Source organism: Callorhinchus milii, unplaced genomic scaffold, assembly GCF_018977255.1.
Source record: "Callorhinchus milii isolate IMCB2004 unplaced genomic scaffold, IMCB_Cmil_1.0 Scaffold2, whole genome shotgun sequence".
In the NCBI taxonomy this organism is placed as follows: domain Eukaryota; kingdom Metazoa; phylum Chordata; class Chondrichthyes; order Chimaeriformes; family Callorhinchidae; genus Callorhinchus; species Callorhinchus milii.
Window position 1 is genome coordinate 112731173 of NW_024704743.1, and position 17798 is coordinate 112748970.

A 17798-nucleotide genomic window follows, 5' to 3' on the forward strand; every position below is an offset into this window, starting at 1 on the left:
TATTAAGTCTCCTCTTAACCTTCTCTACTCCAAGGAAAATAATCTTAGGTTCATAACAACTGGGTTCATACTCACTGCTACATAAACAGAGGCATGTGAAGTAAGGAAACTTTCCCAAAGTTTCTCCCTGCCTGGGAATCGAACTCAGGTCGATTTTCGACTCCAACCCCAGTGCCTTCGCCTTGCTTCCTCCCTTTCCTCCTTCACGGCCGGTCTCAAGACCTTTCTCTTCAACCATGTCTTCACCTCCCCTCTCGACTCTCTACCACCTCCTCGCTCCCTCTCTTCCCTCCCCTTACCCTGACCATTTCCTCCCTGCTCGGGTCCCGACCCAACTGTCCAGCGCCTTGGGATGTCCTCCCGACGTGAAAGGCGCTCTATAAATGCAATATTGTTGTTGTTGTTGTTTTCTTAAGTAAGTTTCGTACTCCACATGCCTCTGCTTACTCAGCAATAAGTATGAACCTAATTGTTAGTCAATTGGCAGATCACTTTTACAGGAGTAATAATACCTTCAATAAAGTGAGTGACTAGGACACGGGGAGAAACTCCCTTCTCATTTTGAATAGTACCATGGGATCATTAACATCCTCCTGAGCAAAGATTATTATTTTTATTATTAATTCTTTGGACTAATGCACTAGTTCACAGTTAAATATTTGAAATAAGCCAGTTCCATTTTTCATCATCCAGGCAACAAGCTAAGTCATCTCCAGTTAATGTAAGGATTATTAGAGTCTTGCTGAGCCTGTGTCTGGAATATTCCTCTAAGTCTACCTATTGCTGAATGCATTCTGCCAAATCTAGTAAATTTAGTCGAGTCAAATAATAGGCAGTGAGAAGACTAGTGATCAGTTCACAGGTCCCCATTATTTCTGACTTGCGTGGGAGTGGAAATTCAAGTGATATGTTATTAATCAGCAGCAGAGATTGTGGTTTGACACTGAGACCAGAGAAGCCTCTAACAGCTACATTTTGCTATAAAAATCCAATTGATTTGTTTACACTAAGATTTTTTTATTAGCAGGTGCCATTCAACACCAATAATCCCAGTCACTGAATGTGGGGTGGGGGGGTGGGGGAGGGAAAGGAGCGGAGGAGGAGAGAATACTACTTCAAAACAGCCCGGTGTCATTATTGACTGAATACAAATTATATATTATAAATACTGAATATATATGGGAATGAGATTCATTGTGTCTCAAGATAGAAGACATAAGATAGGTAATAATAAGCGAAATGCCATATAATGTCATGTGAAGCTGCCATAAATGCTGTGATATTTTCCATCTGGGGCTGTTTTCATGAAAACATGACTCACACTAACTTGTGTTGGCTCCTTCCACTTCTTTGAGCACCTCACCCTGTACCATCCCTCTCTCCTCCCTTTCAAAAATTTCCAAGTGTACTGCCCCCCCACTGCTCCCCGAAAACCACTCCTTCTTCTCAGACATCTCCTCTCTCCCTAATCCCTCTGCCTCTGTATTGAGCGTCTGTTCATAATGAACAATTTCAATCTTCACCTTAACTCCTTCTGCCCCACCTTCTCAGATTTCACAGCTCTCCTCACCTCCTTAAACCTTACCCTCTGCATAAACTCCCCGACCCACAACCAGAGCCACTCCCTCAAATGTATCTTTACCCATGGCCTTGACATCTCTGAGCTCTCCATCAGGAACAATATCATCTCCAACCATTTTCTCATCTCCCTCTCGTCTTGCACCCCCCTCCACCAAGCCCTTCACTATCTCATTCCATCCCTGGAAAAAGATTCCCCCTGAGGCCCTTAAAAATGTCTCTCATCTTCAGACCTTCTCTTCCTCTGGTCTTCCACCCACAGCGATCCCCAAAACGTATTGTTGGAATATTCAAAATGTATAAAGATATAAAATGCTGCTCTAAATATCTACGTGGTAAGTAGAAATGTCATCAAATTACATAAAATTAGGTAGACCAGTACAGCACGGAATCAGGCCATTTGCCCCAACTAGTCTGTGCTGTTTTTTATACTCCACCTGAGCCTCCAGTCCTCCTAATTTCCTCTCCCATGTCCCTCTATTTCCTTTTCTATCATATACACAATAAAAAGTTATAAATTTAAGTGCACTTTGTGTTGGAATTTTAGAAAGCAGACCTTCCTCTGTGTGTTTTAAATGTCGGTTAACACACTTATCTACATCTCCTTCTATGGCCATATGGCACAGGGAAGATATACAATTTATCAAGCACTCACGGAGTAATTTTGACTACAGAAAGGGGAAGCCTGCATTAATAGCTTCACATCTGCCAAATCCATGGAGTTCCAGAGCAAATAAATCAAGGTCATTGTAACTTCACTCTCTTTATGGTTTTCTCAACAGTTTCCAGGAATATCCACTAACTGTAATGATTGCAAAACATGACATTTTGGGGGAATTTCACTAGCAGTTTTAGGTCTAATTCATATCTTATGAATTTTCCTAAACTTTCATGTTTTGAATACCATTCATCTCTCTTTCTTGTAATCAAGGACAGCACTTTTATTAAAAGGTTTTTAAGTCAGGCTCATCTAATGTAACCTTATGGATACGGACATTTTGAATTGAGAACTTTTTCCACTTTCAGCAACAACAACAACTTGCATTTATGCAGCTCTCTTCACCCGGGGCAGCATCTCGGAGCACTTTCAAAATATCTGAAATAATAAAACTAGATTGTTGGATTAGATTGTTTTAAAAAAATCAAGGATAATCACGCAAACTGAAGGAAACCAGAAGGAATGTATTTATTGTTACTGCAATAGAAAGCAATCCTCATTACAGCAACAACAACAACTTACGTTTATAGAGCGCCCTTCACTCGGCTAGAGCGATTCACAGTGGCAGAGTCTGACAACCTATCCATTAAAACCTGTCTGAACCACCATCGAGCGAGCAGGCAGGGGGTTGGGCTTTCAAATATTCTGCGCCTGCTCTCTGGAACTCCCTTATGGAGTCCCTCTGACTCGATCCCACCCTCCCCGTTTTCAAGGCAACTCTCAAAACATGCCTCTTTAACTGCACTTTCTCCTCATCACCCACCTCAGCTCCTATCCCCAGCTTGGATGAATATCCATCCAGCACTGTGAACGTGCTTCAGGACAGCCTCTGACTTGAAAGGCCAACACCATTGTGGGAGCACCATTACCCCAAAGATAGTAACGGTATAATAATACTACTAATAATAATGATCCTTGTATTCGATATAGCGCCTTATCACATCTTCGAAACATCTCCAAATGATTCACAGAACACACTCCAAAGTGAATCTAGCGCCTTGGGAAGTCCTCTTGATGTGCAAACATCGAAGATTTATGTGTGATAGCTGAAGTAATTCTGTTGTGGTTGTTGAACTGACTCTATTGTGTGGGCAAAACGCGGCAGACAATTGGACACATACGTTGCCGAGACAGGGTAGTGAGTCCTACCCTGATTGCTGGGGAGCCCACAGCCTTCCCTTTATCATGAGTACCTTAAATCCTTTAGGGATAGCGACAGACATCCCTAATTTTGCTCCTAAATACAATATAAATATATGGAGAATGCCACATTTTCATAGGGATAATAATAATCCTTACATTTAATGCAGTGCCTTTCACATTGCAAGGTCGTCTCAAAGAGTCTTTACAGGATGTACTATGGAGTGTAGAGACTGTGTATTTGTAGGCAAAGAGGGCAGCCAATTTGCACATAGCAATAAGCCACAAACAGCCATTGGTGAAAGATCATGAACACATTTAATGCAATACTGTAAATTATTGCATTAATTCCTACATTTCCTGTAATTGTCAAATATCCTTTTTGGAAAGTTTCTCCAGTTTTCCACTACATTAACTGTGCGTGTTCATCCAATGACTTCAGCTATCACATATAAATCTTCAATGTTTGCAGTTGCTCGCTCCCCCCACCGCCCCAACCCCACACTTTATTACTCCTGGGTTCTCAGTCCCAATTTCCCTCAATAACAGAGACTACCATCAGTAAGATATTTAGTTTACAAAATGCAAATTCTTCCTTCTCACTCAGATCTCTGTGATACTCATGTGTCAGCCTGGCTGGTTGGTATTTTCCCCTCCGGTTACATTTATGGGTGAAGGATCGTGCACCCAAAAAATTGACTCTTTCCTTTCTCCATAGATGCTGCCTGACCTGCTGAGTGTTCCCAGCTACTTCTGTTTTTGTTTCAGATTTCCAGCATCTGCAGTATTTTGCGTTTTGTTTACATTATCAATGATTGGTCCAGACATGCTTTTAAATTATGCTACAATTAACACCAATTTGTGTATTTAAACTCCTTGAACCCAATGTAGTAGTAATGAATATTAATTGTAAAATATATAATCACTCAGCTCAGAGCAACAATCCAATTGCTTAATATGCAGCACAGCCTAGTGGCAGACCTCACAAAAATGTTTCCTGCAGCAAAGATCACTGCACTTTTGTACTGTTCTTCCTTGCCCTCCTCGTCCCGGGGTTCAGTTCAGTAGCTGCCAGAATGCCTTTGGCATCTCACCTGAGTGTCCTTTCATCTCTTGTGAGTCCCAACAATGAGGGTCAGAAAGCTGTGCAGGGTTTGAACAGACTTATCTTAGCCTTTTAATAATAATAATAATAATCCTTGCATTTGATATAGCGCTTTTCATGTCGGGAGGACGTCCCAAAGCGCTTCACAGAACACACTGTAAAGTGAATTGACTGTATATTTGTGGGCGAACGCGGCAGCCAATTGCGCACAGCAATGTCCCACAAACAGTCGTAGATTGAAAATGACCAATTTATTATTATTTTTGGTTTTGGAGGTATTATTATTAGGCGTGAGGAGTAAGGAAACTTGCCCAAGGTTTCGCCCTGATCTGCCTGGAATTGAACTCAAGTCTCTCACTTGCAAAGCGAGTGCTCTAACCACTTAGCTACAGGACTCCACAAAACAAGATCATTGGTATGAGTAAAATGAGGTTTAATCCAAATGAGGTTTGTAATAGCAGTGCATGTCGGTGAATGTGTTATCATCAACGTAGTAGCATATCCTGACTGTCTTTTGTTTGTAGGTTCTCACACGTAGGCAGCAATGACGATTTCCAATCTCTTTCTGGAGCAGCAGACTGGACTTATCAGATCAGTAAAGATAATGAATGGAAAGAGTCCAATTGCCTGACAGGAACTTTAAAGTGGCATCTAAGAATAAAGACGCGGCATCACCAGCATGACCACAGCAAAATAACCCGTCCACATTGGACGCTGCTGAGCCATGGCTGAACCTGTTTTTCTGCTGGTGTCTCGTCACCTCTCTCTGTGTCACACATCACAGCTAAAATACTAGGATCTCAAGATATCAGTGCATTACAGTGTAACATTCATATATCATGCATGTGATGATAACTTGGTAAAGCCTACAGTAACTAGCTAGTTAACAAAGAAGTAAAAAGGCCACGACCGACGTTAATGAATAAAACTTGGTCTCCATTTTCCATTGTTTAAGCAGAGGACCAAACAGATAAAATCTCTGCTATGTTCCACATATAAGTGTATCTGCAAATATGTTGTGTACGGAGCAATATTTTTTGGGGAAAATCCCTCTCAATTTATTAAAATACCTTGAAAAATTATCACACGTGGGTGGGCTTTGCAATATACAGTATTCTTGGGTTGGTTTTGTATTTCAATTTTGTGCTGAAATACCTTCCCCTCCCCACCACCACTTCTGGAGAACAAATTTTCACTTGGCCTAATTTAGATCTGAATCATTGCCTTTTGTAAAGCTCATGACAATTTTTTATTTTTAAATCCTGGCTCTAGAACAGTTTTCAACTTCAGCATCAATTAGTGCTTTAGATAAGGTGAGAACATTTGCCAAAATCTGCTTTATATTGCATTGCATTTGATTAATATATTAATTTACCAAGTATTATTATTATTTACAGTATATCCTTTGAAATGGCTCCTAGTTTGAAAAACATTAAACTGAATGTAAGAATTATTATTATTACACAATGAGTTACTCTGAAATGTAGTGACTGCTTTTCCTTAAGGAACCTTGACAGCATCATTTCACAAAAAGCAACAAAGTAGATGACCAAGTTTGGATGAGGAACAATTTTTTGCTGGACTAAATTGGTCACAAGTACATTCATTCAGTGTGTTATCATGAAAACAAGTGCCTTGCAGAAGGGTAACAAGTTTTACAGCAATACTTGTCAGGTAACTAACAATACCAATGCTTGGTGCGTTACTGTGTGTTACAAAAGACCAATGTATATTTGATATGTTTATGTTCATCTGAAATAAAAGTGATGAAGAAGAAATTGTTCTCAGTATTTTTTAATGAGGGCATTACAGAGCAAATTTATGCTAGGTTTCACCTAGTGGCAATATAGTGGAAAAACATTCCAAATGTCACACTAGAACGAAAAACAATCACATAACAAACCAGATTTCACAACGAGATTCGTAGTAGTCTTTAAAACCTTCATAATACAGTATCCAGATTTAACACACAGTGTATAACACTGAAGATATTTTTCAATTAATCTAGAATTCAAGTGGGATTACTAGAAAGAATGATCATCATTTTTAAAACAAAAAGTCCTCTGTGTCATTTATATCCTCCACTTTGGATCTACTTTGATCTTTACAGTCATGCAATGTTAGTAATAGTTCTTTACGCACTTCCTCATATGCAGATTTCCATCACTAGAAAAAGGTCATTGAAAGCTTGTGAACTTTTGTTCACACCCACACAAGTTCTGTTTGCATGTACCAAGACAGCCACACTAAAATTGGTTTATTTTTCATCCGCACCACAATTATGAACGCAAGGCTGATGAATCAGGGAAGCTAGTTTTCTAATCACCGGTAAAGCCTCATCAATGGAAGCCATCTTACTAACACCTACTGGTATTGCTCAGCAATTCTGGAGACCATATAGGATTTGCGTTTTTAAAAAAATAACTTGATTTAAAATAAAAGTGGTTCTTGCTAACAAAGCAGAGCTTACTTACTCTCTCCTACTGACACAAATTCCACTCAGTATTCCTTTTGTTGGTCTACACAAAATGGGTATTTTAAGAAAAGTCAAACCTTGTGACCTTTATGTGGATATCAAAAGTGATCTTAAAGTAAATAGAATTTCAAGGGCATTTCTGGGGAAGATAGATGATTGTGCAGAAATAAAGGCTTCCTGTGGAAGCTTAAGTTATTCAAGTTAATAACTGGAAAATTGGAAACAAGGCATCTTAGGAATGTGTGGGTAGATGTTTTAAGTTTAGTAAAGCCAACAAAGGCATAGATCCAATGGAACAGAGAACCTGTGGATGTGTTGCAGCAATCGGCAGGCCACAAACTCAGACAGAAGACAGCAGCAAGGCTGAGACCCACCTGGCAACAGTGAAAGATGCTGAGAGATGTGAGAGAAAATGAATTGAATGGATATACCAATGAATTGAAAATGAATTGAATGAGTATACCAAAGTACCACATATCCTACCATGGCAGCAATGAGACACCCGTTTGCTTCCACATCCCAAAGATCTCCTGCTTTCAGACAGCATCCCTTCCAGGAAGAAATGATAGGCATCACGAGGCTATACACCTCTTCAACCAGTTAGTTTGACGCCCAAGGGGGATTAAGGTGGAAACAAGAGACAAGTCTCATTTGCTGTAGGAACCCCTTCCTGGAAGGTTAAAACCACAGGAATAATTACTTAATTACTGATCTTTTTATTTATTTTATATAATTAATTAAACCTCAAGTTTGTGGGGGCAGTTTTTGAAGGAAAATACAAATTTTCTGTAAATAAAATATCAGCAAAACAGCACATAAAGGAGGCCCTTTTTCTAGAACTAAAGTATATAACATTAAATGCTGTCCTGTGCTGGTTACATTACTTTTTCAGTTCTTCCATATCAAAGGAGAAGGGTTGGTCATAACCCATTAAGTGGTGAAAGTCATTGGGGTGCCAGAAAAGCATTGGGTTTACCAGCAGTGACTTTTTGTTTGCATAAAACGTTGTGAACATCTGGCTGACTCCAGGAATCTTCACGTCCTTTTGATGGAAGACAGTTTTCTTCGGCTGAAGCAGAACATTGTAGGTGACCGCTGTATAGGTGTCAGTCTCAGCATTGTGATGCAGACTCACCACGTAACCTTTGGTGACCAGGTGTAAGACAACAGGACTCAGAAAGGTAAAAAATCCAATGATGCCACAGAAGGCTATTTGTAATGCAGGGTTTTGGATTCCAAGGCCAGACTGGAAAAGGATATAGGGCATCACGCAGAGACTGAAGAGACTGGAGGAGTAAGAAAAAAATTTCACCCCTGAAAAGTAAAATAGAGAGCCATTAGACATTGACGTAAAATAAAAATACTGCCGCACATTCTCTAGTACTGTGTTTTAGTACTCCTCGCTCCCTCCCTTCCATCCCCTCACCCTGACCATTTCCCCCCCTGCTCGGGTCCTGACCCAACTATGCAGCGCCTTGGGACGTCCTCCTGACGTGAAAGGCGCTTTATAAATGGAATCTTGTTGTTGTTGTTGTTGTTGTTATGTCGGGCTGGAAAGATCCCAAGAATCCATTCTTGAACATACATCAGAAAAGTCACTGAAGTAATTAATAATAATAAATATTATTATAATAACAAGTGGGATTGTCCCCATTGCAGATAAGGAAACAGTGTGACTAATGAGTCACCAAACAAAATACAAAATCTACAGTGCTAACCAAAATATTAATTCATCAGAAGTTACATTCTGGATTTGTATTGCATTGGGCCAGCGTTTCTCCCTCAACAACTCTCTCAACATTTTTATTTTGTTCTCTGTATTTCTTTCTTCATGATACAAATAATATTTTTTTTCTAATAGCAAATGCCATTTTTATTTACTCTGCACTTGAATGTGGGCTTAATATTTTTATGAGCAACTATGGAATGTAATAATAATCCTTGCATTCCAGGTCCTGGAACGAGTTGTTGCTTCTCAGCTTCGCTGCTTCCTCTCCCGCCACTCCCTTCTCGAACCACTCCAATCAGGTTTCTGTGCTGCCCACAGCACTAAAACAGCCCTGCTCAAAGTGACAAATTACATTCTGTCCACCTGCAACAGGTCTCCCTCTGACTCCTCATACTCCTTGACTTCTCTGCTGCTTTCGACACCGTCGACCACTCTATCCTCATCCACCGCGTCTCTTCTCGCCTCAACCTCCAGGGCTGTCCTTCACTGGTTCAGATCATACCCCTCACATCACCTGCACTTTATCTCCACAACGGCTTCTCCTCTATCCCCTGGACCGGCTCCATGGGCTAGAGGAGGCTCTGGGGGCTAATTTCTAAATTTGCGGACAACACCAAATTGGGGGGAGTAGTTAATACAGAGGAGGACTGCAACAAATTACACAAGAGATTAATAAACTTGCTGAGTGGCCATTTAAGGAAGTCACATACATCCTGAAAAATAAAAATCTAAATGGGGTAGAGGAGCAAAGGGATCTAGGGGTACACATACCATACACAATTCACTAAAAGTAGCAACCCAGGTTAATAAACCCACAAAAAAAGCAAACCAGGAATTGGCGATCATTTCTAGAGGGATAGAAATGAAAAGCAGGGAAGTTATGGCAAACTTCTACAGAACCTTGGTTAGACCACACTTAGAATACTGTGTGAAGTTCTGGTCCCCATATTATAGAAGGGATGTAGAGGCACTGGAGAGGGTGCAAAGGAGATTCACAAGAATGATCCCAGAACTGAGAGGTTATACCTATCAGGAAAGGCTGAACATACTTGGACTCTTTTCTCTTGAAAAGAGGAAGGGGTGACTTGATAGAGGTCTTTAAAATGATGAAAGATTTTGACAGGGTAGACATAGGGAAGATGTTTCCACTTGTGGGGGAGACCAAAACCAGGGGCCATCAATATAAAATAGTCATAAATAGATCAAATAGGGAAGTTAGAAGACATTTCTTCATAAAGAGGAGTGGGAATGTGGAACATGTTACCACAAGGAGTTGTTGAGACAAATAGCATAGATGTATTTCAGGGAAAGTTCGATAGGTACATGAGGGAGAAAGGAATAGAAGGTTACGCTTGAAGGCTGAGTTGAGGAAGGGCAGGAGGAGGCTCATGTGGAGCATAAACACCAGCATAGACCAGTTGGTCCGAATGGCCTGTTTCTGTGCTGTAAGTATTCTAATGTTTTGTGCGGCATTCCTCAGGGCTCTGTCCTTGGTCCCCTCCTCTTCAATATCTACATGCTCCCTCTTGGTGACACCATCCACAGACATGGGGTCAATTTCCACATGTATGAAAGAGTTGTCGCCTCCCAGCTGCGCTCTTTCTTCTCCACCCATTCATTATTCGAACCCCTTCAGTCGAGTTTCCATGCTGCCCATAGCACAGAAACTGCCCTGGTCAAGGTCACCAATGACATCTTGACCATCTGCGACCAGGGCTCTCTCTGCCTCCTCATCCTCCTTGACCTATCGGCATCATTCGATACGGTCGACCACGCTATCCTCCTCCACCGCTTGTCCTCCCACTTCAACCTTCAAGGCCATGTGCTTGAGTGGTTTAGGTCGTACCTCTCCACCGTCTTCACTTTGTCTCCACGAACGGCTTTTCCTCCGACCCCCGCACTGTCTGGTGCGGTGTCCCTCAGGGCTCTGTCCTCGGTCCCCTCTTCTTCACCCTCTATATGCTCCCCCTTGGTGACATCATCCGCAGACATGGGGTTAACTTCCACATGTATGCGGATGACATCCAACTCTACCTTTCCTCCTCTACCCTCAACTCCATGACCACCGATGTCCTGACAGCCTGCCTGTCCGACATCGAGTCCTGGACGAGAGACAACTTTCTTCAGCTCAACGAGCGTAAAACTGAGGCCCTCCTGATTGGCTCTCGTCAGCGCCTCCGCACCTCTGGCGCTGACAGCATCAGCATCCAAGGCTGCACTCTCCACCTCTCAAAGTCAGTCAGGAACCTCGGTGTTCTGTTCGACCCTGAGCTGTCCTTTCTCCCTCATATCCGCGCCACAACTGGCACCGCCTTCCATCACCTCCGGAACATCGCCAGACTACGGCACTACCTCACCCCTCACGCTGCTGAAACTCTGGTCCACTCCTTTTATCACCTCAAGGCTGGACTATGGGAACTCTCTCCTCGTCGGCCTTCCCGGCACCTCCCTCCACAAGCTGCAGGTCATTCAGAACTCTGCAGCTCGTGTACTGTCCCGCACCAGGCTTCGGGACCACATCACTCCCACCCTCGCTCGCCTCCACTGGCTCCCCATCCCCCAGAGGATCGAATTCAAGATCCTCATCCTCACCTACAAGGCCATTCACGGCCTTGCTTCCTCCTACCTCTCTGACCTACTATCCCCCTACCTACCTGCCTGTACCCTCCGTTTCTCTGGCTCCAGTCTGCTCCACATCCCCCGCCCCAACCGCCCCACCATCGGTGGCCGGGCCTTCAGCCTCTCAGCCCCCAGGCTCTGGAACTCTATCCCCCAGTGCCTTCGCCGCCTCCTCCCTTTCCTCCTTCAAGGCCGGTTTCAAGACCTTTCTCTTTGACCGTGCCTTCAGCTCCCCTCTCGACTCTCTACCCCCTCCTCGCTCACTCCCTTCCCTCCCCTCACCCTGACCATTTCCCCCTGCTCGGGTCCCGACCCAACTGTACAGCGCCTTGGGACATCCTCCCGACGTGAAAGGCGCTCTATAAATGGAATCTTGTTGTTGTTGTTGTATGCGGATGACACCCAATTCTACCTATCTGCGTCCACCCTTGACTCCAGGACCACTGCTGTCCTAACTGAATGTATCAAACATCAAGTCCTGGATGAGAGCTAACTTTCTTCAGCTGAACGTCAACAAGACCGAGGCTCTCCTGATTGGCTCCCGTCAACGCCTCCTCACCTCAGGCGCTGACAGCATCACGATCCATGGTTGCACACTCCACCTTGCTAAGCCAGTCCGGAACCTTGGGTCTTGTTTGACCATCCACTATCCTTTCTACCCCACATCTGCGCCATGACCCGCTCTGCCTTCCTCACCTCTGCAACATCACCCGGTTCCGCCACTGTCTCACACCGCAGGCCGCCGAAACCCTCATACACGCCTTCATTACATCGAGGCTCGACTGTGCAAACTCGGCCTCCCCAACTGTTCCCTCCACAGGCTGGAAGGTTCCTCCAGGTCTGGACTCCTCCTTGTCCCCGAGTCCTCCACTCCACCCTCGGCGGCCGTACCTTCAGCCACTATGCCCCGAGGCTCTGGAACTGCCTTCCTCACTCCCTTCGTCTTGCTCCCTCCCTTCCCATTTTCAGGTCTCTGCTGAAGACCTTTCTTTTCGACTGCGCCTTTGGTTACCTTCCTCCCCCTCCCCCTGGCTCAGTCCCGAGATCCGTGACTGTAAAGCGCTCTGAGACTCCGTCCGGTGTGGAGGGTGCTATATAAATCCAAGTTGTTGTTGTTGTTGTTGTTGTTGTTGTTGCAGATCATCCAGAGCTCTGCAGCCCATGTCCTCTCCCTCACTAGGCTTCACAACCCTATCACACCCAACTCCACTGGCTTCCCTTCACATAGAGGATACAGTTCAAGATCCTGTTCAAGAACTCCATCACTCAGTCCCTCCGCCTTGCCACCTCCCTTGCCACCTTCAAGTTCCATCTCAAGACCCTACTCATCAACCGTGCTTTCGATCTCCCTGCTTCCTCCCTGCCCTCCACCCTCCCCTACCCCGACCCCCAGCTTGGGTCCGTAACTCTGTCTGTCCAGCACCTTGGAACATCCTCCCAATGTGAAAGGCGCTTTACAAATGTAATTTTGTTGTTGTTGTTGTTGCATTTCACAATTGCAGGTCAGAGTTCTTCTCCTATGGAAATTTATGCTACAAATCAAAGCAACAACAATTTACTTTAAATGTTACTTTAAAGGTGACTGGGTAGCCAAACTGGGTGAGGGGAAAGGTGGACCTGAGTGGGGTGGAGTGATTGGGGGGCTCACCGAAAGCACAGTGAGGGCAGTAGATTTCATCTTTTATCTGGGGATCAAAGATTTCAAAGCAAGTCAACAGATTTCAAAACATTTCAATTTCAGTATTAGCGATAAGTCGACAAACATTACAACAAGTGAAAGGGCAGTTTCATCTCTTACCAAGCACCGCCCTGGCCATGTTCCCAGCATAGATCAATTGCCCCTTCTCGCTCTCACTCTCATCCGCCGAGGAAAAGCAGCGTAAGGACTGACCAAACGAAAGGCGTATCTGCACAAAGAAGAAAAGTGCTTGTATTATTCTCTGTGATCCTCTCCCCGGTCACTCTCTGACTCTTCCCGATCACTGCCTGGTCCTCACCTTCAAAGCCCTTCACAGCCTGACACCACTCCTCCCTACCTCCGTGACCTCCTATCCCCCTACTAACCTGTCCACTCCTTACTCTCAGCGGGCTCTGGCCTGCTTCACATCCACCCCCCACCCGCCTTGCCCGCCTCACCATTGGCAGGTGGGCCTTCGGCCACTCTGCCCCTACCCTCTGGAATGCTCTCTCGCTCTGGTCACTCTCTCTCTCTCTCTCCGGTCACTCTCTCCAGTCATTCTCTATCTCTCTCTCTCCCCGGTCACACTCTCTCCCACCGGTCACTCTCTCTCTCTCCCTAGTCACGCTCTCTCTCCACCGGTCACTCTCTCTCTATCCCTCTCTACCTGGTCACTCTCTCCCCCCGGTCACTTTCTCTCTCCCTCCAGTCACCCTCTCTCTCCCCGGTCACTCCCTTACCCTCCCCAGTCACTCTCTCTCTCTCCCCGGTCACTCTTTCTCTCTCTCCGTCTCTCTCTCTCGCTCCCTCCGGTCACTCTCTCTCTTCCCGGTCACTCTCTCTCTGGTCACTCTCCCTCTCTCCTGGGTCACTCTCCCTGTCTCCCCGGTCACTCTCTCTCTGGTCACTCTCTCTCTCTCTCCCCCCGGCCACTCACTCTCTCTCTCTCCCCAGTCACTCTTTCTGTCTCTCCGTTCTCTCTCTCTCTCTCACTCCCTCCAGTCACTCTTTCTCTTCCCGGTCACTCTCTCTCCCCGGTCACTCTCTCTCTCTCCGGTCACTCTCTCTCTCTAGTCACTCTCTCTCCCCGGTCACTCTCTCTCTTCCCAGTCACTCTCTCTCTCGTCACTCTCTCCCCGGTCACTCTCTCTCTCGTCACTCTCTCCCCGGTCACTCTTTCTCTCTGGTCACTCTCCCTCTCTCCCCGGTCACTCTTCCTCACTTCCAGCCACTCTCCCTCTCTCCCCGGTCACTCTTCCTCTCTTCCAGTCACTCTCCCTCTCTCCCCGGTCGGTCACTCTCCCTCTCTCCCCGGTCGGTCACTCTCCCTCTCTCCCCGGTCACTCTCCCTCTCTCCCCGGTCGGTCACTCTCCCTCTCTCCCCGGTCGGTCACTCTCCCTCTCTCCCCGGTCACTCTCCCTCTCTCCCCGGTCGGTCACTCTCCCTCTCTCCCGGGTCACTCTCACCCTCTGGTCACTCTCTGACCCTCTCACGGGTCACTACCTGTGCGGTGTAGCGGCCGAGCCTCGGCGCCGCTCTCCCCGGCCTCTCAGTGTCCAGGAGGCGGCTGTGGCGGCTCAGGCTGAAGGCGCTGAGAGACCGGGCGGCGGCCCCGCGCAGCCCCGCACCACAGCCCCCCCAGGAAGCGGGCCCGAGGCCGCGGCTGCAGGAGAGGCCGCTCCGGAGGATGGCGCCGACTCGCAGCATCGTCTCCGCCTCCAACAGCAGCTTCAGTGAAGACACAGACCCCGAGTGTCGGTCACACAGTACAGTACAATACAATACAATACAATACAATACAATACAGGCCGCACCCCCTCCCCCCCCCACACACACACACTGTACAGCCCCCACCCCCTCACCCCACAGTACAGCCCCCACCCCCCCCCCCACACACACTGTACAGCCCCCACCCCCCCTCCACACACACTGTACAGCCCCCACCCCCCCTCCACACACACTGTACAGCCCCCACCCCCTCACACACCCCCCCCACACACACACACACACACTGTACAGCCCCCACCCCCTCACACCCCCCCCCCCACACACACACACACACTGTACAGCCCCCACCCCCTCACCCCCACAGTACAGCCCCCACCCCCCCCCCCACACACAGTACAGCCCCCACCCCCCTCCACACACACTGTACAGCCCCCACCCCCCCACACAAACACACTGTACAGCCCCCACCCCCCCTCCACACACACTGTACAGCCCCCCCCCCACACACACACACACACAGTACAGTCCACACCCCCCACACACACACTGTACAGCCCCCACACACACAGACACCACCCCCACACACACACACTGTACCCCACACACACACTGTACCCCACACACACACACTGTACAGCCCCCCCCCCACACACACACTGTACCCCACACACACACTGTGTACAGCCCCCACCACACACACTGTACAGCCCCCCCCACACACACACTGTGTACAGCCCCCCCACACACACACACTGTACAGCACCCCCCCACACACACTGTGTACAGCCCCCACCACACACACACTGTGTACAGCCCCCACCACACACACACACACTGTGTACAGCCCCCCCCACACACACACACTGTACAGCCCCCCCACACACACACTATACACCCCCCCACACACACACTGTACAGCCCCCCCCCACACACACACACACTGTGTACAGCCCGCCCCTACACACACACAGTACAGCCCCCCCCCACAAACACACACTGTGTACAGCCCCCACCTCACACACACTGTACAGCCCCCCCCCACACACACGCACACACAGTGTACAGCCGCGCGCACACACACACACAGTGTATACAGCAACCAACTACACTGTGTACAGCAACCTACCACACCACGTGAAGCAACCAACCAACCACACTGAATACACACAGGGCACACTGTATACAGCAACCACACTATTTACAGCAACCAACCAGACTCGGTACATAGAACACACGCCAACCAGACTGTGCAGCATTCCAGTGCACTTGTGCCATGTGAAGGCCTCTACATAAATGCAAGTTGTTGTTGTGTACACACCAACCACACTGCTAGTGATTAGGTACACTGGGTGTAACCCACTGGGGCAGAGAATGTGCATTTCATTTCAGATTCAAGGAAATTTCCATGTGGAACTCACAGGTTGGATTTGATACTCTTCAGCAGGTTGATGGGTTTCCAACATGGTGATGTCAGTCGGCTAATGAAAAAAAATACTCTGAAGGCGATTTTTACAATATTCTTAGCAGTTGCTGTGTTGAGGCACTTCAGAATATGTATCAAGACCTTGACTGAAAAATTATTAAATTTGTTGGCCTCACCACAACCTTTTTTTAAGTTCATGATTTACTTATTCTGAATCCAAACATTGGTTTATCTCAATGAAAGCGCTCGGAGACTCTCCCAGGTGAAGGACAACAACAAAATTACATTTATAGAGCGCCTTTCACGTCGGGAGGATGTCCCAAAGCACTGAACTGTCAGGTGTCGGGGCCCGAGCATGGGGGAGGAGTGGTGTAGGGGTGAGGGAAGGCAGAGAGGTGGGAGGGAGACTAAAGGCATGATTGAAGAGAAGGGTCTTGAGTCCGGCCTTGAAGGAGGCAAGGGAGAAAGCGAGGTGAAGGGATCGTGGGATGGAGTTCCAGAGAGTGGGGGCAGAGAGGCTGGGAGTGATGGTGTCGCGGAGCCTGGTGAGTGAGAGTTCACGAGCTGCAGAGTTTGGGATGATCTGCAGCTTGTGAAGGGAAGAGTTGGGAAGGCCGATGAGGAGGGAGGGACGCTATGCAAACGCAAGTTGTTGTTGTTACTGTAACCTAACTAAATTCAAATCAAGGGTATGTTATTAAAGCTTTTTTATTTGTCAATCCAAACAATCAAAAATCCATCACTCTAAACCACACCCTTTATCCCACTCCCAATACACTCGTGATGCCATTACAATGTCTAATACGAAATGATGATATTTTTGTTTGTTTTGAGGTAATAGGGTAGATATCACAAATTTTTGGTCACCTGGACTTCCTGCCCTTCTCGTTGGCCCTTTGATTATCAATTTACTCTTAAAGAAGTTACCTTTGTTGCCCCAATGCCTTCGGAAGTCCTCTGGACCTGATAGGCTCCATATAAATGTGATTGGTGGATTGCATTCAATGGGGTTGATAATCCCTTAAAAAAACATGTGGTCATTTAATCCATGACTGGTTTGTGGGATATTGCTGTGCGTAATTGACTGTGTTTTGCCCACAAAATACACTGAATCCACTTTACAGTATATCCTGTGAAGTGCTTTGAGACATCTCGACGACGTAATAAGGCGTCAAATGCAAGGATTATTATTAGTTGTTGTTGTCCTGTTGTCACGAACCTCCTTTGGCCAACCTCTCCCCCATTGGGAATGGTGGGGGGGGGCACTGTTTATTTCCACAACAACATTGAGAATAATGAAACACAACCGTCTTTCAGGGACGATCATTAAATAGGATTTGATCTCCTTCCTTCACTTGTGTGAGAGTCAGAGAGGTGTGTGTTGTGGGGGGGCTGTGTGGGGTAGGGGGCTGTGTGTGTGGGGTAGGGGGCTGTGTGTGTGGGGTAGGGGCTGTGTGTGTGGGGGGGGGTGCTGTGTGTGGGGAGGGGCTGTATGTTGGGGGGCTGTGTGGGGTAGGGGCTGTGTGTGGGGGGAGGGGCTGTGTGGGGGGGCTGTGTGCGTGGGGTAGGGGGCTGTGTGTGTGGGGGGGGTGCTGTGTGGGGG

The 17798-nt window shown here is 46.7% G+C and overlaps 1 protein-coding gene across 1 annotated transcript; it reads right to left on the reverse strand.

The window, feature by feature from the left end:
- Window positions 1-6319: 6319 nt before the first annotated feature.
- tmem70 (transmembrane protein 70) lies at window positions 6320-14856 on the reverse strand. Its single transcript, XM_042332558.1, has 3 exons — window positions 14548-14856; window positions 13164-13272; window positions 6320-8331 (listed from the first exon to the last, which is right to left on the reverse strand). The coding sequence occupies exons 1-3, from the start codon at window positions 14749-14751 to the stop codon at window positions 7898-7900; spliced, it is 747 nt and encodes a 248-aa protein (XP_042188492.1). The 5' UTR covers window positions 14752-14856; the 3' UTR covers window positions 6320-7897.
- Between the last annotated feature and the right edge of the window lie 2942 nt (window positions 14857-17798).

Coding starts and splice junctions, on each gene's coding strand:
- tmem70 (XM_042332558.1), bottom strand. CDS start 14,751: ATGCTGCGAGTCGGCGCCATCCTCCGGAGCGGCCTCTCCTGCAGCCGC. Junction 13,273..14,547: donor TCGGCCGCTACACCGCACAG/GTAGTGACCCGT, acceptor TTCTTTGTGCAG/ATACGCCTTTCGTTTGGTCA. Junction 8,332..13,163: donor CATGGCCAGGGCGGTGCTTG/GTAAGAGATGAA, acceptor TTTACTTTTCAG/GGGTGAAATTTTTTTCTTAC.